This window comes from Ursus arctos, unplaced genomic scaffold (genome assembly GCF_023065955.2).
Source record: "Ursus arctos isolate Adak ecotype North America unplaced genomic scaffold, UrsArc2.0 scaffold_13, whole genome shotgun sequence".
Lineage (NCBI taxonomy): Eukaryota > Metazoa > Chordata > Mammalia > Carnivora > Ursidae > Ursus > Ursus arctos.
Genome location: NW_026622797.1, coordinates 57,276,311 through 57,302,831, shown reverse-complemented (window position 1 = coordinate 57,302,831; position 26,521 = coordinate 57,276,311). Strand labels below are relative to the sequence as shown.

Sequence of the window (26,521 nt, the reverse complement as noted above, 5' to 3'; positions counted from 1 at the left end):
TGTGTGTGTGTGTGTGTGTGCGCGCGTGCGCATGTAAGAGAATATATCTTAATTTCTCTAAAGTAGACACCAGGAATGTGATTGCTGGGTCATATGGTAAATACATTTTTCACTTATGAAAACTGCCAGACCATTTTCAGAGTGGCTGTACCATATGTATTTTCATCACCAATATATCAGAATTCCAGTTACCTCCCATGCTTGTCTGTACTTGAGACTGTCGCTATTTTTTATTTTAGTCATCGTAAGAGGTATGTAGCGGTAGCCTATTGTGGTTTTAATCTGCATTTTCCTAATGACTAATGATGTGGAACATGTTTTCATGTTCTTAGATATACATTTCTAATCATCTCAAGTTATTCTGATGTACACAAAAGTTTAAGGACCATAGTTCCTTACAGGAAGATACCTGGAGTGATTATTTTTAATCCATCTATGTATAATATAGCTGTATAATTTGACCATATGATTCTACTTAGTGCTACACAACTCTGCATTCATTATTGTGCTAAATTATTTATACTCCTAAGACAAGTATCTTCTAACAAATTTATAAAACATGACAGTGACACCCACCAAAAAAAGGCACTGTAAAGGGCCAAAAAGAGGGTAATTTAAATAAGAAACAACTGTTTATCAAGTACTAGGATCCTAGAAATACAAAGAAACTGAAGACAAAATGTGAGCTTTGACTAATCTGCAGAGTGGAAAGAAAGGCCCATACACATGAGAGACTATGGACTCTGAGAAACAAACTGAGGGCTTCAGTGGGAAGGGGGTGGGGAACTGGGATAGGCCGGTGAGGGGTATTAAGGAGGGCACATATTGCATGGTGCACTGGGTGTCATACACAAATAATGAATAATGGAACACTACATCAAAAACTAAGGATGTACTGTATGGTGACTAACATAACATAATAAAAAATTATTATTAAAAATAAATAAATAATCACACACACACACACACACACACACACAAAAGAAAGGCCCATACACAGGTGACTTCTATAAAATATGGTATGTTTCTAAGAGAGGTCAATGGACAAAGCTGAAATGAGGGGAGGAATGGCACTGTGGTTTATGTTTGTCCCACTAGCACCTGGCAGTGTACTTTCTGCATAGCTAGTACTTACTGACCATTTCTGGAATGAATAAATCAATGATCTGCTAGTCTCATCATAAGAAGTCTTAAATGTGAAATGTGGGTCTTGAAGGACAAGTGATATACTGTTAAGTGAGGGACAGCAGGCCGCAGGATAAACGAGCACAGAGGCCGGAACTAGCAAAGAATACAGTGTGTCTGAACATTATGTTCAGAAGGTATTGGGTGAACGAAAGAAAATGATGCTGGAAAGGAGGATTAGGGGCTGGAAAGGAGGATTCAGTCAGGCTTTAGATGGTCCAAAGCACAGGTGGGAAGGGGTCAAGTAAAGTTCTTAAGCAGTATCAGATTTGCTGTTTAGAGAGGTAACTTAACAGCTGTGCTAAGACCCGAGGCTGGGTGAGCAGCTATGGGAATATCAACAGTTCCAGTGAGAAGATGGAGACAGGAAATGGAGATACCACATAAAGTCAAGGTGAGAGTAGGCTATACAGTAGGGAAGCCTGGGTGACTGCCTGGGAAGGGAGGTATGAGGGGAAGGAAGGAGTTAGGGCTGTTTCTAGTTTATCCATGCATGCCTTGGTGCACTACGTATGTGATAGGGAAAATAGGATCAGGAGAGCCAATGCTTATGCCTTGGAAGGCGGGAAGAAGATTCAGTTTGCCACATGAATTTGAGGACACCCATTATAAAGATTTTGGCTTTTATTTAGAATAAAGTAGAATACCACTGCAGGTTTCTGGGCAGGAGAGAGATAGGGGAGACCAGTTAGGTTTATTAACTCTAACACAGCATTCCAAGAACAATGTGATGGTAGATGGAACCAGGTGTAAAACATCTGAATAAAATAATTAATAACTCTAACACACACCTTCAACCTTATATACGTATCTTTCTTATCTTGACTTTCTCAAACAACGAAGGAAAAATAAAAGCTAAAATTGCGTTAAGTCTAAAAACTAATGAAGATACCGCATATCAAATTTACAGGACAGAGTAAGCGCATGCTCTCAGAAAATATCCTACCTGAAATATTTCACTAAATAAGGATACAGTAAGAGTTAGAAAAACGAAAGTATAACAAAAACAAAGAAAAACAAAGAAAAAGTAGATACCCTAATAAAGTTAAAACAGAATCTCATGATTTAAAATTTGTGAAATGGCTAAGTGAACACAAAAACTCTTATTTTAAAAGAAAAAAGTAAATGAAAATCACCAATGGCTATTGCTGGCAAGAATGGATTTGGCAAACTACGTACCAACTGTCTGTTTTGTACATAAAGTTTTATTGGAATATAGCCATATTAATTTGTTTACATATTGTCTATGGCTGCTTTTGAGCTACAGTTGAGTAATTGTGACAGACACCATATGCCCACAGGCTTAAAATATTTACTGTCTAGCCTTTAAGAAAAGGAGACAGAGACTTGTATAGAAGCTCAACAGCACAAGCACAAAGACTCAAATTAGTTATGTAAAAAAAGAGAAAATGTTCAGAAATATATCACAGTTTAAAATAATCAGAGAAGAGTACTTTGTGAAATTCAATATATACCATATGAAAAACTGTTTGGGATGGATGGTTTTATAGAAAATATGTTATAACATTTATCCTAGAAGTGATAGAAAGTTGTAAAATAATAAAAGCAATGGAAGAAAATTTAAAAGCTATCTAACATCTGGGCTTTCAAACTTTTAAAGACAAATTAATTCTAATACTATTAGAAGGCCCTAGAGCACAGAGATAGAAGGAAAGCCTCAAAATTAATCTCAGAGAAGCAGTGAAATAGCACTGATATTAAAACCTGATAAAGAAGCAGAAAACAGAAGATAAAAGAGAAATCTCTCTTATGAATATCAATCCAAATGGTAAAGAGCTTTAGAAAACAGAATTCACCAATGCTTTAAAATAATACACCACAACTAAGTATAATTTAACCTCAGAATTCAAGGGCATTCTACTTATATTTATATGAATATATTCAAGAAATGAAATGACATGCTTTGATTTTAAGATGGGAAAACTTGACTTGGTAAAAATGCCAGTTCTTACTAACTTAACATAGTAACTCAACTAAAACATGAAAATGATTTCTTGGTGGTTATACTCAAGTTCACCCTGAAAAGTAAACCTGTATATTTATTCAGGAAAATTCCTAAAATTGAAGAATCATCAAGTATTAAAAATATTATAGTAGCAGAATAAGAAAACAGTTTGATACCAGAGAGGAAATAGTAAGATCAATGGAAGAGAAAAGAAATTCCAAAAATTGATTCAGGCAAACGTAAGAATTCTGTGTTACATCAAAATTTAAAATCAACAGAAGGAACAGGGGATATTCAGAAAAAGATGATGGGTCCATTACTATATGGAATAAATTCCAGATGGATCAAAGATTTAATAATAAAAACGAAATTAAATTTTAAAAGGGCTGGAGGAAATTATGGATAAAACAGGTATGGCCTTTATGAGCAAGACAGAACCTGAAGACCATAAATAACTTGATAAAAAATTTCTACAAGGTAAAAATACTTGTAAACAAATAAAACCCAAAAGTTAACTAGGGGAAAAAAATGTCTGTAACACATATGACAGTACATGCAATTTAAGATACATACAGTGGACCACAGATATGAATAAGCAAACTACAAAAAAAGGTTTCAAGTGGCCAATATGGAAAACGCTCAGCTTTACTCAAAATTAAAGAAATGTCAGTCAAAATAATAATGAAGTACCATTTTTTTAAACTTAAAAACTTTGACATTGCTCAGTGTAAAGTCATGTGGGAGGAAGTTACTGTTCAAGGAAATGTAAATTGAAACAATCTCCCTAATGGGTGATTTGAGACCATTCACCAAAATTTTAAATGCATGCACCATGTTGATATATAAATTCCACCGCTAGGGATTTTCCCAATGGACACCACTGCAACTGCCAACCATATGAGAAAGAATGTTACTACAGCAGTGTTTACAATAAGAAATAATTGGAAACAACAAAAGCGTCCATCAAGACAGGACTGGGTAAATGAATTAAGATAGTGTGTACACTATGGTACACTATGAAGTTGTTATAAGAATGAATTAGATCTTTCTGTGCTGATTTGAAAACATTTCCACTATGTATTATTACAAGAGACATGAAAGTGTAATATGATCAAATCTATTTACATTAAAACATACGTGAAAATACACACAATGGGTAGTTGCATACAATCTTTCCTTAAAAAAAAAAAAGCTTTTAAGCAGGAATTTCTTTTACAGAAATGAAGGGGAAGAGATGGTTAAGACCATGAGTTATGGAGCTAAACTTGTTTATTACAAGATGACTGCTGCTTTCTGAAGTATCAAAACAATCACTGCTTTTCCATCTGGTCTCCCAGGGCGAGCACTACCTGGAATCCAGGCTTTGCCATTCTCTAAATAGCCGCAGAGATATAATTCATCTTGTTCACATTCTCTGAATGGAGCACGGGATTCTCCAAGGAAGCTATTCGAGATCTAATACTATATTAACTGGATAAGTGTTTCTACACATGGAAATGCAGCACAAAAGAACATGAGCTGCGAAAAGGTAAAGGAAGTCAGGTGCATAGTTTAAGAATTGTTTAAGCTGGGTTTCCTCTGACTTTATAATTCTACTTTTCACAAGTGAACTTACTAGAAAGGGCTTTATAGTCAGTAAAATTAGAATGGAATGTACAACTACTAAGATAATCTGTTAGCACACAGAGGGTACTATATTCTCTTCCCTCAGCGAAAACATGTAGGGCTTCCTTCCATGACCTTACACATCTTTTTCCTACCCATGAGATGGAAACATCAGTGTGAGTACTTTTAAAAATGAGTGAGGTTAAAATGTAACCACTTCCCGAAGTTGACATCCAAACTAACACAAACATAGGAATTAAAAATACAATTAAAAAAAAAACCCACTAAAAACAAGCAATTGAGGTTATTAAAGGAAAACAAATTTGTCCAGTAAGACCCAAAATATACAGAAAAACACAAGAACCTCAGTTTAGATGCAAGTCCTTGATGAAAAAGCATGACAAAAATTGCATAACTAATTTACAGTGACCTCTGTAAGCCTTCTGAGGTAATTTGTCTTGATAAGATATGCTTTAATGTGGATAATATCAAATCCATTAGGAAGGAATAACTTAACTGCCATTATAAAAACTAAAATTTAACCAGGAGGCAAATATCTTCCTCCAAATGATGCCATTCTTTCCCACAATCATTACTGAGTATGCATTATTGTTAGAAAAAAATATTCTAAAATCTTCATCTTTGGTAAGTGCTATTTTTATCATTCAATGTTAACAAGATAATCAGCATGAGAAAGTGGACCTGCTTACTTAGGAACATAAATCAATACCTGGCTTCTCTTTTGACAAAGGAGTTTAGAAATCTAAGGAATATAATATGCAATTTTCCCTCACCTTTCTCTTTCAAAGCTCTTATTCCACTTTAAACATTATTCTTTCAGACATCTAAAATTGGTTCTCTGACATCTATACCAAGGCATGTAATACTCTGTCCTCCATGAGGCTGTCAGAAGGAAATCCATCATCCCTCCCATTCCTGTTCTCAGGATAAGGTCCATTAGTCATCTGTTCACTAGATCAACTAACCAAAACTATGATCAGAATTTCTGCTGATCAGGCTAAAAATTTTAGGGCCTTAGTTTCAGATTCTGATTCTGATACCTGGCATAGGAACAGGTAATGGGAAATCAATTCCCTATTATACAAAGGTCCCCATAATTCTTGGTATTTCTCGCTCTTGACTCAATTCCTACCTTCTCTATTTCTTCTTCACCTTAGGGTGTGGAATTCTTTGATCTACTCTCTGGAACTGCCACACGATGACCAGCAAGCTGTATCAATCTCTTCTATCACCTCGCCTTAACTGAAACTTGACACTCCTTGTATGGACCCTGTTTCCCGTCCATTCCTTCTCAAGTGGTGAGAGAGGATATCTCTCTTTCTCATCACCATTTTCAGTCAATTATGGACTCATTTTTGTAAAAACTCCTGCTCTTTTAAGGTTCAGTCCATCTGACTACGCCACCTGTCATTTAACCTTATCCAATGAAGACTTGACACCTACAGCTCCTCGTCTGTCTCTCCGTCCCAATTCCTGTCATCATCCTAGGTGACAGTACTTTCCATGCGGACATCCAAAACACCCACTCTTCAATTTCTCGACACTCTCAGTTCCACTTCAGCCATATCAACTATTATTTCTAGTATCACTTCCAAAATCACTAGTATAAGCAACTCAATTTGATCAAAACTTCCTATATTCCAAGCTTGCCTAAACAATTTTTCTAAGTCCATTCTTTATCATCAATGATACTCTGAGATCACAATTCCTCTTTCTTTCTATTCATCAGCAGCACCTGCTTCTACTCCTCTGGCCAATTCTTCTTCCTCTTGCTCTTTATCCAGCTTAGCGAGCAGAGCCCATTGCTTTTAAGATTAAATACTGAATCTGTAACATGATATATAAAAGTCGTCATGATCTCGCTTTTGCCTATAACATTAGACTCATCTTATGCCACAAACATGCCATGTGCCACTCCCCACCATTTTCTATGTTTGAGTTATCTTTTTAAAAAGATTTATTTATTTATTTGAGAGAGCACATGCAAACAGGGGTAGGGGCAGATGGAGAGGGAGCAAGAATCTTAAGCAGGCTCCATACTCAGCACAGAGACTGATTTCATGATCCTGAGATCATGACCTGAGCTGAAATCAAGAGTTGGATGCTTAACCAACTGAGCCACCCAGGTGCCCCTATGTTTTAGTCATTTTGACTTTTATACACTTTCTACAATGTGCTATTGCTTTTCTGGTGTCTAGCCTTTTGCTAGAACATTCTTCTGCTGTTCTTTGCTAAGCCTTCTCTAACACCTTCAGTCGAGATCAGATCCCCTAATTTTATTTTCCCTTAGTAACTTTGTCTCTCTTTATTATTACAAATGCAATTAAGATAAATTATGTAATTAGTTGATGAATCATTCTGTCCTTCAAGAACATAAGCTCCATAAGAGTAAAGGGGCAGGTACTTTTTCTTCCTCAATATATTTCCATTCTCAAAGCAAATAGTGTTAATCAGCACCCAACTCCCAGCTCCTTCTATAAGCCTCCCTATATTGCAAAGGCCAGAAAGTAAAAACTGTATTTCCAAGATTTATGTAGGCAGGGTACTGGATGCAAAGATCAATTCTGCTAATTAGATGCACTTGTGCAAGATCTGGATGGTGGAAGTTAAGAGGAAATCATCTTCCTGCTATTGTCTTTTGCTGGTAAACAAGATCTTGGAGAAATGAGGGTTGAAAATTATAACGGATGTATCATACATTCAAAATTTAGTTTTCCATTGTGTTTGTGAGTGTTGAAAAGACATGTATAGTAGCAGCTGCGGTTTCGCAACTGCTAGATCACCATCACAGTAGCTGGGTCTTAAATTCAACAGTTCCAGTGGTAGCCCCAACTTCTACTTTTCCAATCTTCCAAAATTAGTAAGTACCTAATTTCTTGTACAAGATTCTTTTCTATTTAAAATGTATCCAGAGTGGTTTGTTTCCTTTACTGTATCCTGACTGATATATACATGTCTTCTTCAATCCACGCTAGACAGGCCGACAGCAGAGTTTCCTTAGCTTGGTATCTATTGATCTACCACAGTAACTGGTAATTAGCTTACATTCAGTAAATATTCACTGAGTGACCATCACTAAAAATGGTTTGAGACTTATGGGTATATAATCAATTCACAATGACACAGACCAACCTAATAACCCATAACCAATTTTCATATGTCATTCTGGCTTGCTAATTATTCACTTTAACTTAGGAGAAAGGAAGTACCAGGTGCTCTGTCCATGTTATATCCCTTGAAAGATGGTCTTTGTTTTTTTTTTTTTTTTAAAGATTTTTAATTTATTTATTCGACAGAGATAGAGACAGCCAGTGAGAGAGGGAACACAAGCAGGGGGAGTGGGAGAGGAAGAAGCAGGCTCCTAGCGGAGGAGCCTGATGTGGGGCTCGATCCCATAACGCCGGGATCACGCCCTGAGCCGAAGGCAGACGCTTAACTGCTGTGCCACCCAGGCGCCCCAGATGGTCTTTGTTTCCACATAGGTTACCCTGATATTACTACAACCCAATTATATAGAAATAATTTAGCATTCCAGAGAGAGTACCTTAATCTCATCAAAAATTGCATTCTTTATATCCATTATATCCATTTGGCCATAAAAGCTGAATAACATTAAAAAAAATCAGACTGTGAAATGTGATTTTGATCTTTAAATTTTATCAGTATAAACCTTTGTATCTGTAGGGATTTACTAACCTTACTTATTTAATCTATATGTCTTTAGAGTGCTTCCCTTACTAAAGTATTTTCGTATGAGAGAACAACAGTATTCCAATTAACATAGTTTCCAAAACAGCATAGTTCCTTAACAAGATATATACATTTGTTGTAAAAAATTTACTCTATGCTTCTAAAATATATCCTTAAGCATAAGAACAAACGTTGCTGCAATCAAAACTTACTTAAAGGTAGTAATGAAAGAAATAATGTCACTTTCTATGTCTCTTAAGAAAAGTTTCCTTTATTTTCAAAGTCAGCCATACATCAGACTCCACTGAAATGAACATCTGGCCCAAGAGATTTCCTGCTGTGTGGAGGAAAATGAGTCCTACTTTTCAGCACCTGGATTCTGGTCATACAACTTGTCTCTTCCACAATCTTCAATAGCTCCTCACTGCATATAAAGTCCAAGTGCTTAAGCATGTGCTTTAAGGTCCTTCACATTCTGACCAAAATCTATACGCCAAGCCCATCATGCATCATACATTCCAGTGGAAAGGGAACACTCTCATTGTCCAAATATATCCTGTGGTTTCCTTTGCTCATGTTCCCTTTCTTCTTTCCTTGGAATGCTCTTTACTCTTATTGCTGCATACTGAGATACAAGATCACTGGTTTGAAAATCTACTTCTCTTTTGTGAACTGTTAGTTCTTCTCTTATGTTATTTACCATATTTTGCTTTCCTTATGTATTTCAAAACCCTCTGCGAGACTGACTATGTCTTAAAGGTAGAGAAATTCCACCTTGTTTTGCTACTTATTTTCTGTGGCACAAGAAATTTGATCAACTGAATCAAAATTGACAGTTAATTTAGAACTGGACATCTTATTATATACTCTAAAATAATTGTTCTCAACAGGTATATAAAATTTAATTGAATTGCTGTTCATACTTTTAAATCCCCCTACTGTTGGATATTTATGCTGTATTTTTTCCATTACAATGTGTTAGAATAAAACTCTTGGTGTATATTTTCTTTTTCATCTGTCCTTGGAAAGATTTCCAGGTTTAGAATTTCATGGCTAAAGGATCTGGAAGAAAGTGTGGCTCTTAACATATATTATTAAAAAAAAATTTTTTTTAAAGGATTGAACCATTCATTGCCACAGGAAACCGAGGAATGTACCAAATCTTCGAAGCATCTTTAGAAATGGACATTATCATTTTTAGTTTTTAAAGATTTATTAGGTTTAAGAGTATATAGTCTGTTAATTTGCACAATTTTATTCAATATTTTTATTCCAGTTTACCTATTGTTTTCTTCTCTTTGCTCATTTACTTACTGAAAACTTCATGTTTTAGTTATTAAACTTAGTAAGTACACAAAGATGTAGATACACATATAAAAATATAGATACTAATATATACAAAGATGTAGTTACTAATATTTCCCCCAACTTGTTATTGCCTTTTATAATTCAATGTATTGTTTTTTGTTGTAGAAAAGCTTCAAATTTTAATGTTGTTACATCCGACATTCTTTAAAGTTGTCATCTTCTTTCCCTTTAAAGTACATATGTAACCATTTATAGAGTGTCTACTGTGTATGAGGCCAAGATACGAGGCCTTACTTATTACAAAAATCTTAAGATATAGGTGCCATTGCCACTTTTTTTATGATGAAATTGTGGCTCAAGGAAATTTAAAAAAGCTATGTTATAGTGCCTGAGTCCAGATTAATATCCAGGTTTGCCTAGATCCAAAGCCTTTATTCTACAAGGGGCTACTTCCCTTTGAAAACAGAAAAGTCATGCTTCCAAAAATCCAATTAAACACTCAGTTCTACTTTGTATTAATTTTATTTGGTTTTATTTAAAATATTAATACACTTTTCACATTCTTTCTATGTGGTTACAACAATTCTACAAGAATAGAATTACTATATTAACCTCCAAAAAGAAAGGAGGTTGATATGGATAAGGAAAGAATAAACTCTGAGAAAACAAACATTGTGCATATGTTTAAAATAAAAAATGAAAGAATGGGGGCTATTAGGCACCTGCTACTGTCTTTAGCTAATAGATATCATCTATACCAGGAAGAGAAAATTCTAATTTTATTTGGCTATACTGACTATAAAACTGCTATAGAAGAAATAAATAAAGTTATTAAGTATCAGATAACTTATATCAAAGTCAAATTCCTTTAATTTAGACAAAGGCTAAAGCTGACCTATGAAAAAACAAGGAAATAGTGGTAGATCTAGATAATAAAAACATCAAAAAATGATTCTTTAAGGTAGCCTGAGGGAACATATTATTATTGGATTTTTCATAGAGTTCTGTTTTAATAGATATTTCCAATAAGGCTTATTGCATGATAGACCATTTCTAACTATAAGAACAATTTTTGATATCACTAATTATAAGAAAATAAAACCACATAGCAGTACCCATTAATCAAAGAAATACTGTACAGGAATGAGTGGGAATACCCATCCCTGTATTAGAATATTTAAAGCCTGTTAAAAACTTGTCCCTAAAGGAAAGAATTTATTTGACTAAGATTCCAAGGGAAACAGAATCTGAAGATTCTAATTGAAAATTCATTCAACTTGAAATTAAATCATAACTGAAACTAATGGCTTAATAATGAAAATATCTGCATCCCTAATGACATACTTCCATAAATGTAAGCTGCTACTACAATTCCTTCAAGGTATGCTCTACCTTACCGAAAATAGTGGTTTCTTAAGAAAATATCTTTGTGCAGGAGAGCAAAAAATATGCAGGGTAAATTAGGGAAAGTTATTCATATTGTTCATCATCCTTTCACCATTTGTCAATTTAGTTATTAATATATATTTTCTAACAGGTTTCTATAATATATGTAATGTTTTATCATTGTTCATTTTCCACAATAATGTCATATATTATTCTATTTGTTTTTCATAGTTAACTACTAGAATAAGTGTTATTTACCCTATTATTATTCCATTTGATAGAACAGAAAGTAAGTTTCAGAAATATTTAGGTGTTTAAGGTGACAGGGCTTCTAGAGGTGAAGTCATAACCAGAGCTTTTTGTTAATGTGCTCTCTTGCTTTGGGCCTCATTTGGAACTCCTGAGATACTCCCTTCCCCATAGAGAACTGCAAGTTCCAGCTCTATAGCTTAAGCTACTCTTGGGGTACTTCATTTTCTTTTCCCTATTTTCTTATCTCAATGGACAATGTGGAAATATAGTTGGTTTTCCATATGGGGATAAATTTTATATTAAAAAATGGAAAAATGGGAATGATATAAGGAGTCCTAAAATATATTATTACTTACTGAGAAGAAAAGACTCATTTTTGGCTGTGGCTAAGGCACAGAAATAGCCTTATTGCGCGCGCTCTCTCTCTCTCTCTCACACACACACACACAACACACAGAAAGAAAAGGAGAATTTTCTCAATGGAGTTTTACTTATTATTTATACAAATAAAGTTAGAGTGTTGAATAAACTGTGAAGAAATGCTTTTAAGAACCATAATTGGTGAGTCAGGAATTGAGATGGTTCATTACACACTTAGGGGTAAAGTGCTAGTGTGGCACGGTAGCTACGATTTAGCTGTATTTCCATTAGCAGGAGTCATGAGGCTAAATTTCTATGTACTACCATTGCAAATTTACCTTCTAATTTTATTTTAATGTTTCGAGTACTTAATTTCCCATTTTTCAAAAACATGGGAAGGAATATCTCCCACCATCATGATAACAGCTCCTCAGAACTGCTAGAATGTTAATACCATTCAAGTTCAAAAGGAACTTATATAAGAAGCATAAAATTAGCACTAGAAGAACAACCTAAAATTTTGGAGCTTTGATAAAGCATTCAGAAATATTACCTTATCTTTTTGGTAGAAAATCATATCCACCATGGAGAGGACATGTTTATTGAATCTCTCTTTAGCAAAAATGAGGGATGTGGTGAGGCTGAAGAAATGTTATTCCTTTTTATTAGAAGCAAATAAAAAAAAAGAAACAGAAAGACTCAAAGCCCTAAATGCTTTAGAAAGTCCAGATAAGATTTGCTTTTGAACATTCAGGATAGAGCGTGGTAAAAAGGGCAGGCTTTGGCATCTCACTGATTGAAATCATGGCTCTAATACTTGTTACACGGCCTTCTCCGAGAAAATTATTCTCTCAGTTTCAGTTTCCTTATCTATAAAATGGGGATAAGAATCTCTAATGGACAGAACAGTGGTGAAGATCAAATGAGAAAATTAGAGTGAGGTCATCTCATAATGTTTGTCTCAGAGGAACAAAGGCGAAAGAAAGTAATTTGGGGGTACCTACTATCAGCCAAATATTATATGAAAGGCTGGGAATATAACAGTGAACAGGACAATGTTCCTTGAAAACATGTACTTATTAATAAATGTTTGTGGATGTCATCTTGTTAAAAAAAATCCAATAACAACAGGTAGACTGGATAAAAATCAAATATAATAAAAATTTTTTAAGAGGGTATAATAAAAATGACTTGGGATTTTCAAGTCTACTTAATTGTATTAAAACTTTCCATTTCTTCAGGTCTCTCTCTCTCTCTCTTTTTTTTTTACCATAGTGATCTGTGAATCTGTTTGGTGACAATGCCCTAAATAAACATTATTTGAAAATGCCTCTATATAAATTATTTCTATATGCTTTATTTCATGCTATATTTGAATTATTTACACATATGCCATATCAAGGGATAATAATGCTCCAAATCTATATCAAAATTTCTGTGAGGACTGAATGAGTTATGGATAAAGCAATGAAAACAATGCCAGGTACCAGTAAACACTTGATATGTGTTAAACACTATTATTACAGGAATTAAATAATAAACCTGCAACACTTGGAATAAGCAATAGCTTTCAGAATTGAGCAGTATGAAGTAACCAGAAATCCACAAGGTGGCTCTCAAGGCTTGGCTTTTAAACACAACAGGGTTGCTTTATATTTCCAAAGAAATGAAAGAAGACTTATGAATGCCAACCTGACTTTTCAAAGACACTCATGAATTCATAATTAATAAACAACTGGAAGACTACAAAGCTGTTTAATGAGTGTTATGTAATAGAAATTTTATAAAGTGGAAAAAAATGAAAATGAACAAATCTTATAGTTCTAAATTTAAAGAATCATGTTCAAACAACTGACATCACATTTATCATATTCAGAATTTAAAATGTCAGTATAAAATGGTGAAATTCATAGTGGAGTCACAATAATTAAATACATTTTCCCGAGATGATCAATGAGAAAGCATACAGCACAAGGCCTGGCAGCCAGCAGCTGTTCAGTGAACATCAGTTAAATCTTATGCATATGAAGTACTTTGAATATACTATCATTTTATGCCCACTGACTTTTTCGTTTGAAAATTTATTTTCATTGCTTTAAATCAGGGCAAACATTTTCTGTAAAGGGCCATACTTAAGGTTTATTAGTGGGCCGCATAGTCCTTGTAGTAACCATTCATTCTTCCCTTGTGGTGTAAAAACAAAAAGCAGCCATTGACAAAGGAGTCTGGCTATTTTCTAATAAAACCTTAATTACAAAAACAGGTGGTCACCTTTGGCCTTCAGGTTGTAGTCTATCTATTCTTGATCTAAATCATTATCTCACATAATTAACTAAAATCTTCTGTAAATCTTAGGATACTATCGATACTCAAATTACTTGGGGAAGGGCTTCTCAAACTGTAATGTGCAGTAAATCACCTAGGGATTGAGGCAAAAATGCAGATTATGATTTGGTAAATTTGGTATGGGGCCTGTGGTTCTGCATTGCTAAAGGGGATCCAGGCTTTTAAGGTCCTTTGAACATACACTGAGTAGCAAGGCTGTCAAACTCCCCGGGTCTCAAACTTTTATTTTCTTTCTTTTTTTAAAGGTCTTATTTTTAAGTAATCATTACACCCAAAGATACAACTCCAAGATCAAGAGTCACATGCTCCACTGACAAGCCAGCCAGGCACCCCTAAACTTTCACATTCTTGAAAAGAACTTTTATTTATGCAGCTTTCATCTGTCCATATGAACCTCAGAAACTAAAACTGAGAAATTAAAAAATATTAATCTATAATTTTTAAGAGGCTAATAACTCTATTAGATATTAACATATTTTATGAAACTTAACTGTATTTTACCTTTTAACTGTATTTTAAAGAGTAGGACTAAACACAATTCCAACCATATGGATAGATGAGATAATTGAACACATCGTGCCCTGGAATTCTTTGGAAGATCATTAAATAAAAAAAAAATAAAGATTATAACATGATAAATATGTAAAATTAACTCCTTGGAAATTGGAGACCATTCATCTGTCAAATATAAAATAACTGTATTATCTGGCACATGATATGCTTTAGTTCTTTTATCTTGACGTCATTTGTTCCCTACCTGTTTTTCTGCATGTCCATAGTCAGGTCCTTGTGTAGGTAAAAAGAAGGAAATCTGACCACTATTTTTTGCTCTTTCTATTAGAGACATAGCTGTTCTTACAGTGGCATTTCGAGCATGTACAAACACCATCACCTGAAATAAAGAAAAGAAGTTTGTTTAATACTGAAATTCATTGAAAGATAGCTTAACACTAGTCTGAAAATCTGTGTGTATACACACACACACACACACACACACACACACACAAACTATTTATTTTCCAAAATACAACCCCCAGTTTATGAATTCCCCAACATTTCCTTATTTTAGGACAAAGTGTATATAGGATAAAGACAAGTTAAATAAAATTCAATAACAAGGCTTTATATACTGTCAACCTATAAATTGGTGGAAGTCAGAACTGAAATTAATGGATTCTATAAAATGTTGAGTTTAATTTGTGCTTTTTTCTTTCGAAGACATGATTCATGAGTGCACTCATATATTATGGGGACAGAGTACAAAAATATATGAGCGCCTTATTTCTCCACTGTCAATGAAATTTCCAGTATCATAAAGATTTTAAAGAAAATGAAAACAATAAAAACTCTCTTCCTTGGACAAAATTATGTCTAAGAACAACCATTTAGAATAGAGTTTTGGGAACTGCTGGAGATGAAAATGCTTCTAGAGAGGCATTTGGAATTTTCTGCCTTTTTTTTTTTTTTTTTACCTTCTCATGGAATTACTCACAAAGTAACTGTGGAAATCTGGATTAGGGGGAAGTTACATATCTGGATGCTTTGTCAAGTAGAAGTGGAAAAAAGTATTTTCAGGGACAGTCACCAGGCAGAATGTCAATGCAACAGAAGAGAATGAAATCAGAGAGTGAGGAGCACTCTGCATCTGCTGCCTATCAGTGCTTCTCTCTGGTGTCTTTTCTTCTTTGGCTTCCATGTCCCCTCACATTCAGCTCAACACCAGACTTCCCAAAGAGCCATCACTATAATAAAGTAATTTTATTCTTTCATATGGACAACTGATCTTTTTCAATTTTATATGATGTGAATAAAGTATCTATCTCTAGGTAATTTGGCATTTGAATCAAAATCTGAAACATACAAAGGACTATCAGCAGTGTGGGAGCTCTGGGTGACTCACAGACAAGTTCTAGCCCCAGTTTCCAACCAGAGACCTCTAAAACTCTCTAGAGTTATCATGGTATCCCCCTTAGGCCTCAGCAAGGCGGAGGTCCTAATTCTTACTTTTTCCTCAATCTCTCTCCATATTTATCTGTTAATTGTGTTTTCCTAGAAGCTAGAACATTTGTGGTTATTTCCATAGTACACATTTAGAAAAATAAGCAACTGATGGTTTTAGTCAAGGAATTGATAGGCTCATGCTAGTTGACCTAAGTAAAAGAGAAAGTCATTTTGAAAATGAACAAAAGTGAAAGGGGAAGTCAAATCCCTTGACCTGGGATTTGACCAGAAAGGAGATGGAGTGACACAGATCTAGAGCGCACACTGTATAATTTACTCGCAGAAATCTTATGCCTATTAACGTGTTAAAGAAACTGCTCCATGTACGGGATGCCAATATAATTTAGAGGAGTGTAAAATCACAGAGAATAAACATTCAAGAAACTGGAATGCTTAAATTATTAATATTCTTTTAGGAAGTGTTCAAAGTCAAGGAGAGCAGATAATCTGGAGAAGACCAAAATTCCTCAATGAAAAGCTCCCAAAGCATTTAGAGACAATAAAACAAGAATTGCAAGTCATCTAGAGAGATTTAACATTAATCACCGCCATCAAGGATATAAAGCGTAAGCTTTCATACTTGGTTAGAGCTCTAACTGATTGGCTGATACTAATGTGTTTTCAAAAGAAATATCATAAGAATATCTCTAAAGAGCATATGAATGAAATTTATTTCAGTAAGCTTCATGTACACTTGGAAAATTCTTCTGTTTTCCTTATTTTCAACTAAAAAAACCCTCCAAATCTGACTTCGATAGGCTCTCTAGCTTTCTGGGGAAACACCGTTATCTCAAGGGATGTTAAGAGACTACCACTCAAGCTCACTGTAATATTTTCATCATTATTGACATAAACTGTTTAATACAAGGTTAGAGAGAAAATTCTGTGAACTATAATGCCCTCCTGAAGCTTTACCAGTTCGGAATCTCTCAGATTCTACCATCCTGTCTGTTGTAAAAAGTAAGAGTATTTCAACAGTGAGTTTCTTCTTAAAAAGTTAAGGCAGACTTCTTCTCTCTTATATAAAATTAAATTTTATTACACACAAAGCCTCACTAAACTCTAATATTACATTTTAAGAAAATCTCAATTAAAATGAAATTATTTATTTTTTAATTAATTTATCCATTTATTCAAATCTTTCTGAGACTTCTGAGAATCACTGTCAAGCCCTGAGAATTCTGCGAAAGAGAGGGGCAGTCTCTGCCCTCACGGAGATGACAATCTAGCATGATGTATTAAATAAGCACAAAATATTTTTTAATTGCTAAGTATTTACTAGCCATGGATGTGTATAATACTGTTGAAAGAGTAAATATGAAAATGGACAAGACATTGTCCCTTCTGTAAAAGACATGTACAATTTAAGGAAGGAGAAAAAAAAAACTGTACACACGGAGCATGGATAACATAGGAATGCTAAGCACGGAGCTGGCGGGTCACCTTCATTCATCCATTGCACTGTATTTACACGGTACCTACTGACTACCAAACCACGCACTAAGCACCACGGATACAATCAATGATAAATACATCCCAAGGCTCCAAATTGGTCTGCTCCTGTTGGTAAGGAAGAATCACTAGCAATCAGCCCTACCGGGCTATAGAAGCAGGTACAGGCTGGATGGAGGAGTCTATAGTAGTATTTAAAGGAGGGCACATGTTGTGATGAGCACTGAGTGTTATATGCAACTAATGAATCATTGAACACTACATCAAAAACTAATGGTGGCTAACAACATAATAAAAAAATAATAAAACAGAATATTTATCCTTGGTAATGTTAGTGTGTTAGCTTGAAGAAGTACAGTCTCTTTTCAAAGTTTCTTTCACTAAGACCCAGGGACCTCTTCGTGGGAATCAGTGCTGGTGCTCATTAAAATAGACTTCTGGGTCCTCCCCTAAAACCGAGTAAGAATATCTAGGGGTGGGAACTAAAAATTGAATTATTAACAACTTTTGAGATGACTAGTGCACTACTGTGTGAAATTAGTTAATAATCACGACCAACTTAGTTTTCTTCTCCTAAGTAAGGTTAAAAGGAAACATAAATAAAACCACTACTACAAAGATGATGATTTAAAAAACTTCCCAATAACCTATCTTTATTTACCTATATATATGAAACATCAGGGAATATGAAGGTATTTCATATAACCAGTATAGCCCCAAGATCATTTCCCAGATGGGTTTTTATAATGCAACCAGATTTCTATTCTCCATAATTCAAATGCCACATTATGTAAATCCTGTTGATACGAAGAACATAAGGGAAAATAAAATATGACCCTAAATCTTCATTAATTATTTCAGTCTGACTTATCAACTTATCACTTTGCAAATTATTTTCTATGGCAGCCAAGAGAAATATTAGTTACAACTTAAAGTAGCAATTTCTTTTTATTAAATAATCCATCACTTCTTGTTCAGTAAAATAAACTCTTTTCTTTATTAAGAATTTTCTGTTTAGAGGCTCCAACAGAAGCCATTACAAGGTTTTGGGTCTCTATAACATACTTGATTTTATGGTTTGTTAATTTGGTTAATTAATTTAAATAGACATATAAAAATTATAACTACCAGAGAGGACAGCACTGTTTCATTTGGCAGAAATAACTGCAAATTAATCTTAGAAACACTACTGGTAACCGAACAGCAGTTAAATGGGCATGTGTCATTAAAATAAGATTATAACAATAGATTCAAGTCAACAACATTGGTAAATTTTAATTGTTTTATGAAACTGTTTATATTTTTACTTGAGGTTTGTTAGATTAATACATTTAAAAATATTGTATATACTTGTTTGTAGTTTAAAAAGCCATTTAGTTTAAGAATATATAATTAAATCAGTCCTGAGCTAGGAGAGAAAGTATGTGAATTTGCGTTTTGGTCCTGTTATTTGATGTGCCAAAGACAGTGTTCTTTACATGATGTGCTGATTAAAAGTAATGAAAGAGTGAGGGGCGCCTGGGTGGCTCAGTCAGTTAAGCACCTGCCTTCAGCTCAGGTCATGATCTCAGGGTCCTGGGTTCGAGTCCCGCATCGGACTCCCTGCTCAGCGGGGAGCCTGCTTCTCCCTTTGCCTGCCACTTCTGCTGCTCATGCTTGCTCTCTCTCTCTCTCTCTGACAAATAAATAAAATCTTTAAAAAAAAAAAGTAATGAAAGAGTGAAAGCTGAGATAAATAATCATTCAAAAAACTAGAACGTTTAAGTAACTCATATTGTTTCAATGTATTCAGAGGGAAGGACATATTATTTGAAAAATACCAAAATTCTACTTTGAAACATTATTAAAGAGCAGTGATTTAGAACAAACTACTTAATCTCTCCAATTCTTACTTCCCCCACTCCACAGATAGTTACCAGAGTCACAGGATTACTATAAAGTTTGAAGTACATAAAGTGAAAATACTGCATTTAGTAAAGTCATAGCTCTCAAACTTTAGAACACTTTGAAATCATTTAAAAACACAATTGTTGCTCCCTTCCTCTACCACCCTTTCAGATTAAGTAGGTGTGAGGCAAGCCAGGACTTTGCATTTCTTTTTTTTTTTTTTTTAAATGAGTTATTTATTTGAGAGAGAGACAGAGAGACAGAGCATGAGCAGGGGGAGGGGCAGAGGGAGAAGCAGGCTCCCACTTAGCAGGAAACCCAGATGCAGATGCAGCTCGTTCCCAGAACCCTGAGATCACGACCGGAGCCGAAGGCAGATGCTCAACTGACTGAGCCAACCGGGCGTCCAAGACTTTGCATTTCTAACGTTCCAAGGAGATGCTAACACTCTTTGTACAGCAACTTCGAAAACCTCTGTCAGAACTGGTACGTATCAGCACCACTGTAAGGGTAATAAACAATAAAATGAATTTGGCCTAAAAGACTAAATGGTGAGATCAGTAAAAGACTGCTATAAATTGACACCTATGTATTTATTTCTCATTGATGCCAAGGGTGTACATATCTAACACCAAATAACTTAAAAGACCATTTATCCTTTAATCTTTTGTAAAGGTGCTGTGCAAGATGAATGAGAAGTAAAAAGGAAGTTAAATGAATATTGAAGCCTGAGATTATTTGAAAACAGGAGGGAGGAGGGCAAGGATTAACTGAAGTGTTGAATCAAAGACTCTTCCCTAGAAATTTCCACTAAGAAGGTAGACTGAAAAGGAAATATCTGAAAAACAGACAACACGGCAGATAGATGTTCCACAGAAAATGCTGCTGAGGAATGACATTCTTTAACATATGGTATTCGCTTTTGCATGGGTTAAAGAATGAGGCCTGGGGGCGCCTGGGTGGCACAGCGGTTAAGCGTCTGCCTTCGGCTCAGGGCGTGATCCTAGCGTTATGGGATCGAGCCCCACATTAGGCTCTTCCGCTATGAGCCTGCTTCTTCCTCTCCCACTCCCCCTGCTTGTGTTCCCTCTCTCGCTGGCTGTCTCTATCTCTGTCGAATAAATAAATAAAATCTTTAAAAAAAAAAAAAAAAGAATGAGGCCTGAGGGTGAGGAGTTTTACATCCTAGCGAATTATGCTTTCACTCTAACTGGCCTGGTAGGTGACTTGCTCTCAGTTCTTTCCAACCTTCTTTACCCAGGTTCCTCCAGAGAATTAAGCCCTAATGAAATAAACAAAAAGTGATTCTAAAACTGCATGGTCCCCAGACCAGCAGCATCAGCCTCCCCTGGGAACCTGTCAGAACTGCAAACACCAGATCTGAGCCCATGACCCTGAAGTTGGGGCTCGGCAATCTGGTTCGATGAGATCTCCAGGTGATTCTGATACATGTTATGTTAACATCTGAGAGCCCTGCTTCAAGCCACCCATTATAAGCTCAAAAACAAAAACAAAACCTTCCCTGTACCCCATTTAGAACATTCTGGTATCTCTGGGAGGATGGAGAACACAGGCAAATCATCTTCTATGTTCTATCATAGTTTGAATGGGGAGTGCCACTACAGATGTGTTTCAGATATTCTTGTATACCACAGAGAGTGTAAGCACAAAATAGTTTTGATGGCTGTGGTCATATTACCACATCTGTGTTATCAGGGAAATGCAATTTTAAAAGGTTTGATTCTGCAGCCAGGAGACATCTGTGGTGGGATGCTACCAGTAAGGACAGAGTTCTCATTTTAGGCCTGCCAATGCTGGCCAGCTGAAGACACTCAAATCATCTGAAGATCTTTTCACATCAGTGCACAGTTTCTTCATTTATTTTTTACATTTGCATAGTATTCCATTACTTAGAAATGCCATAATTTATTTAACTAGTCCTTGTTTGATGGACATTTATGTTGTTTTCAATCTTTCATTATTTAAAGCAATGACATAATAAATAGCTGTTCACAAGATATTTCACATGTTTGTGAATATATTTGTTGGACAAGTTCATAGATGTGAAACTGTTGGGTCAAATATATATGACAAATTCATTTAACTATTTCCTTATTCTGAACACTGTTTTATTATTGGAGATTTTTTTCTTATAAATTTGTAGGTGTTCTTCATATATGGAAGGTAATATGCTTTGTCTTTTTCTATATTGCAAATATTTTATTCTAGTCTACATTTTATCTTTTGACTTTGTTTATGGTACCTTGTTTAGTACGGAAACAGTTAATTTTTCTTTAACTCTATCAGCATTTTTCTCTGTGGCATCTGAGAAATTTACAGACAAGCAAGTAAAAATAGTCATAAACATTTGAAAAGGTGCTGAACTTCACAAGCACTTTGTGGCTCTGGTAATCCAATATTAGGTACAAACAGCACTGGATTTTGCTCTCACAAATGGATATCTTTCCAGTGCTAAATGAAAAACAATCAAGTTGAAGAACAATTTCCATAGTAGTATTCTGAGTATATATGTAGAGGATGTCTGTGTTTAAAATTAGAGACATGGATGGACACCCACCAATTTAAATACCTCACAAAATGAAAATGGGAGTGGGGGAGGATCAAAAGATGTTTCCTTTGTATATCTTGTATTGTCTGTCTTACCCACTGAAATAAGCCCTAACAGTTTTATAATGAAATATATAAATTATATTGAACAGAAAAAATCATCAATGATGACAATGAGGTTGTAAGAGTTTATAATATTTGATATGATTATTTTATTGCTAAGGAATTTATGGTGTCCAAGTAAAAACTTAAAGGAAACATATTTAATAATGTACTTATAAGGGCGATGGTGGTCCTTTTAATCTAAGTGACAAATTTATCTTGTTTCAGAGTACCTGTGAATGCTTTAAGAAGAAAAGAAAGATGCTCTCACAGAAGAAAATGGATAGCATTTCAAGGAAAGTATACAGAACTCAAAGGTACAGAGAAGAGAGCAAATACATAGGGTGGTAAATACACAATTTTGACAAAAATGGACATGTGGACAGAGGAGCAGTAATATCTGGAAAAGCAAATAACAATCTCCTTATAAAATATGTATTAAGATAAAAAAATCATTCAAGACTCATAAAAAAATGATACCACTAAAAGTGATACTTGAGAAATTATTTTTATGTTAGAGATAGATTTTAAACTGAGTAGAGAGAAGGCTATCACTATGAAAAAAATATGACTCAAGGAAGTATAAAAAAAAACAGCAGACAAAATATAGGAAAAAACGAGAGATGATTTTATCATTGTAAACTGACAGGACAATCAACAGGAAAAAATTTTAAAGGGTGGGGTTAATGTAAAAAAGGGGTGCTCTGTTTTTTATGAAGACTCAAGATGAGCAAGAGAGTATTTAGGAATCCCTGAGAGTTAGTGTGATTGTTGGAGACAGATGTGACAAAAGGGGATTCTGATTTAAACATTTTAAAATACAGCTCTGCAGCCAATGAACTGCTTGAAAAGTTAGTATAAGTTCATAAAAATTCATTAAGAAAAAGAGAAGAAGCCCTTTTACCTACAGGGGGGAGAGGGATGTTACTAATACGGTCAGATTAAAATAATAAAAATTTCCCTGATGCTTCCAGATAGAAATGATATTTTATTCTTTCGAGCATCTAACAAATCCATGTGCTCCTTCCCTCAAGCATTAATCACTGACTACCTTTTTTAAAAAGCGACTTTTATGCTTGCCATAGCTCCTCTGCAAGTCTGCCGTCATCTAACAATTACATGACAGGCACCTGGGACATAACTGTGGGCAAGCCCAGCACTGGTCTCTGTGCTTTTGGAGCTTCTATTTAGTTACTAAGGTGAAAGACTGGAGTCTGAGAAGATTGGGAACACAGAAGCTGCTATTCATTACATGAACAACCATGGGAGGAAACAGTGACAACAACAACAACAATAACAAAAAGGAAAAAGAAATGAAAAGCATAATTGAAAAAATAATTGGAGTCCTCTCTTAAAGTTAGCAAATTACTTGATTTAAAGGTCATGACATTTCAAGTTTCTTCATTACTGGTCTTTGGGTGTCATCTCTTTAAATTCTTCCTATTGTTCAAAACCTCCATGCATTTCTATGTTTCCAGGCCTTTGCTTATGTTTTATTTTACTTAGGTCTCCTGCCAAATTCTCCTGTGGAAATTCTACGAACCTTTAAACCCAGTTCTAATGTTTCATCTCCAATCTCCCTAGGGAAATTAATCATTCCCACAGCACTCTGTTCATACTTGTGTAATCTCAGCATATACATGGGTTTCCACCCTGATGTTAATAACTGCTAGGACTAACAATAAAAGGCAAGATTTATTAAATGCTTATTATGTGCTAGGTCCAGTAGTAGGTGCCATGCATAGTTCTCTATCTCACTATTAACAACACCATTAGACAGGTAATACTATTAGTGTTTTACAGATGAGAAAACTGAAGCTCAGAGTTTTAATAACTTGCTACTCATTCAAGAGCAGAATAGGGAAATTAGCCTCATTCGAAAGCCTACTTTTTTTGCACCAAGTTCTATTCCCTCCTTGGGTGTTGCCTAAAGGCAAGTTTACATCTTACTCATTTTGAGGTCTCCTTGTCATCCCCTGTCCCACTCTCCAAACTATCATTCAATCAATAGGTACTCAATAAATGATAGCTGAAATTACAATGTTAAAAATGATCAGTTTTCACAGAAAACATTTATTTTTTAAAATATTTATGAGTAGAAATTCACATTTAAAAGTTTATAAATTATAATACGATGTAGGCTGAGTTAATACTTTCACTGATGCATTTATGAGAATATGGGGTATCAAGTTAACTTCCAATTACCCAACTAGATAATTAACTTTCTTGGATTGTTTTTAAAAATGTATTAGTAAACATTTTACTGATATTTAATAAACTAAAGTTGCTACTGATAGTCTTCTCATACTGTTGTAAAGCTACATGTGTATGTATTTTAATGTCATTGCAAAGTTCAAAATTTGTGATTTAAAAAAGAAACAACTTATAAAATGAGCTTATTCTGAGAGCATCTTAACACAAATTCTGGACTTTGAAGTCAAAGATAGTTCCTAAGTCAAAGCTACCTATATTTCCAATTAATCAAATTAATCAAATTCGTTAACCAAAGCAATGTCCTACTGATGGACATGAATAAAGAAAGTATTCATATGTTTTTGTAATGACACTACTCTACGGATTAACTATTATTACTAAAAGTAATAGTTCAGCTCTGAAAATAGGGCTAAAATAATAAAATTTAAAATAATCTATTTTAATAATCATGGGTATAACAACTAGCATTTATTATCAGATATTCCTGGCAACCAACTAAATTACTAACGCATATTTTTAGTTTAAAATTACGTGGTTAAATGTTTATCAGATATATCATGAAAATACAAACTACCTCAAACAGGGTTAATTAACCTTGTCCTACCTATATCAGAAAACTGTATAATTCACTGACTAGTCTTCATGCATCAAATTATGCAAATAAACCAAGAAAAGTAATCTGGAGTAGAGAGAACCGGTTCTGCAGCTCCAAGCTGTGTAATTAGATCTACACTCGGCAATTCACAGCCACCTCTGGACTCTCACGCTGAGAATCTGCAGTTCTTCTCAAGAAACCTAAGCTTTTAAGTGATAAACAGATTCAGGTTATCATTACTGAATTATATTTAGGGCACTACTCTGAAAGTGAAATATATTCTTTGCAAATTTCTTTAAAGGAGTAAGTTTTAATATTTATCAGTTTCTATGTTTGAGTTGTAGGGAGCTTTAACTGCTATATTTGGTTAAAAGAAATCTATGATACTTCACATTTTCTAAACCCTAAAAGATACTTGTTATCAAAATGTATAATAATAATGAAAACAAACTTGGACAACTTAGTGTACACTCCACACCATAAGAGCGAAAATACATATCATTTTTCTAGCTAAGTACACTGTAAAGAAAAAAATCTTATGATCAATTCACCATACATCAGGACACTGTACAATATACTTAGAAGCATAAGACAGTTCTATTCAACATAGTCTCTAAAATATTAAGACTACAAACTTACAGAGAAAAAAGTGTTTTTAAAATTTCAAAATGATATATATTTTGAATGTATTTTCCCTTTACTATAAACTTTTTCTTTAATTAAAAAAATGTTTCCTTAAGACATTAAACATATGTATATCTTTTAGAGGTAATATAATTTATGTTATCCAAAAGATGCTTGAATAAATTTTCTATAAATTCTTAGTTCAGGTCTTGTTCATATGTGCACCATATACATTTATGCATTCAATAATCTGGAATCTGAATTCATTTTTTTTTTTTTTTAACTGGGCTCCATGCTGCAGGGCCTGACCTCAGGACCCTGAGATCAAGACCTGAGCTGAGATCAGGAGTTGGCCACTTAACTGAGCACCCAGGCACCCCTGAAATCATTTGTAAAACATTCACTATACTTATAAACTTAAGTAACTTCATGATAGTGTACATGCTGTGGATGAAAGTGAATTTTATACATTAAAACTGTCTTAAGCATAGAAAATATTAGAATTTTCTTCTAGCTTTTTTATAAAATACAAAAGTGAATAAACACATCAAGAATATTCATTTTACTTGCTCATAATTACTTAAACAAATTTAAGATACTCAAACTAATTTTTTTAAGAAAAAATTCTTATCAATCTAGACAAAACGGTTATCTGATGCCAAACTAACCTATATAACATATTTTAGTCTTATTTTAAATACCAACAGAGTTTTAGACCTATGGTTTAATCATAATTCAGCATCTGTATAGTCGAAAAGCTTGGGCAAGTTTACCCATGCTTCGTTTTTTTACCTGTAAAATGGAGATAATAGTACATACCTTACAAGGCTGATGTAGATACAACAAACAATAATTAGAAAATACCAGAAAAGAGCCTATCACATAAAACGGGGTCCATTCAGTAGGAAAAAAAAATTTAGTTGTTTTACAAAGGTCTTCCTTAACATTTATTTCAAATC

The 26,521-nt window shown here is 34.4% G+C and overlaps 1 protein-coding gene across 7 annotated transcripts in view; it reads right to left on the bottom strand.

The window, feature by feature from the left end:
- The window catches only part of ASCC3 (activating signal cointegrator 1 complex subunit 3), a 317,566-nt gene that overhangs the window by 135,888 nt on the left and 155,157 nt on the right, over positions 1-26,521 (bottom strand). For all 7 annotated transcript variants that reach the window (XM_026511731.4, XM_048225883.2, XM_048225882.2 and 4 more), the window contains one exon: positions 14,877-15,011. In XM_026511731.4, the coding sequence (XP_026367516.2) occupies positions 14,877-15,011 (135 nt within the window). The remainder of the gene's footprint in view (positions 1-14,876; positions 15,012-26,521) is intronic.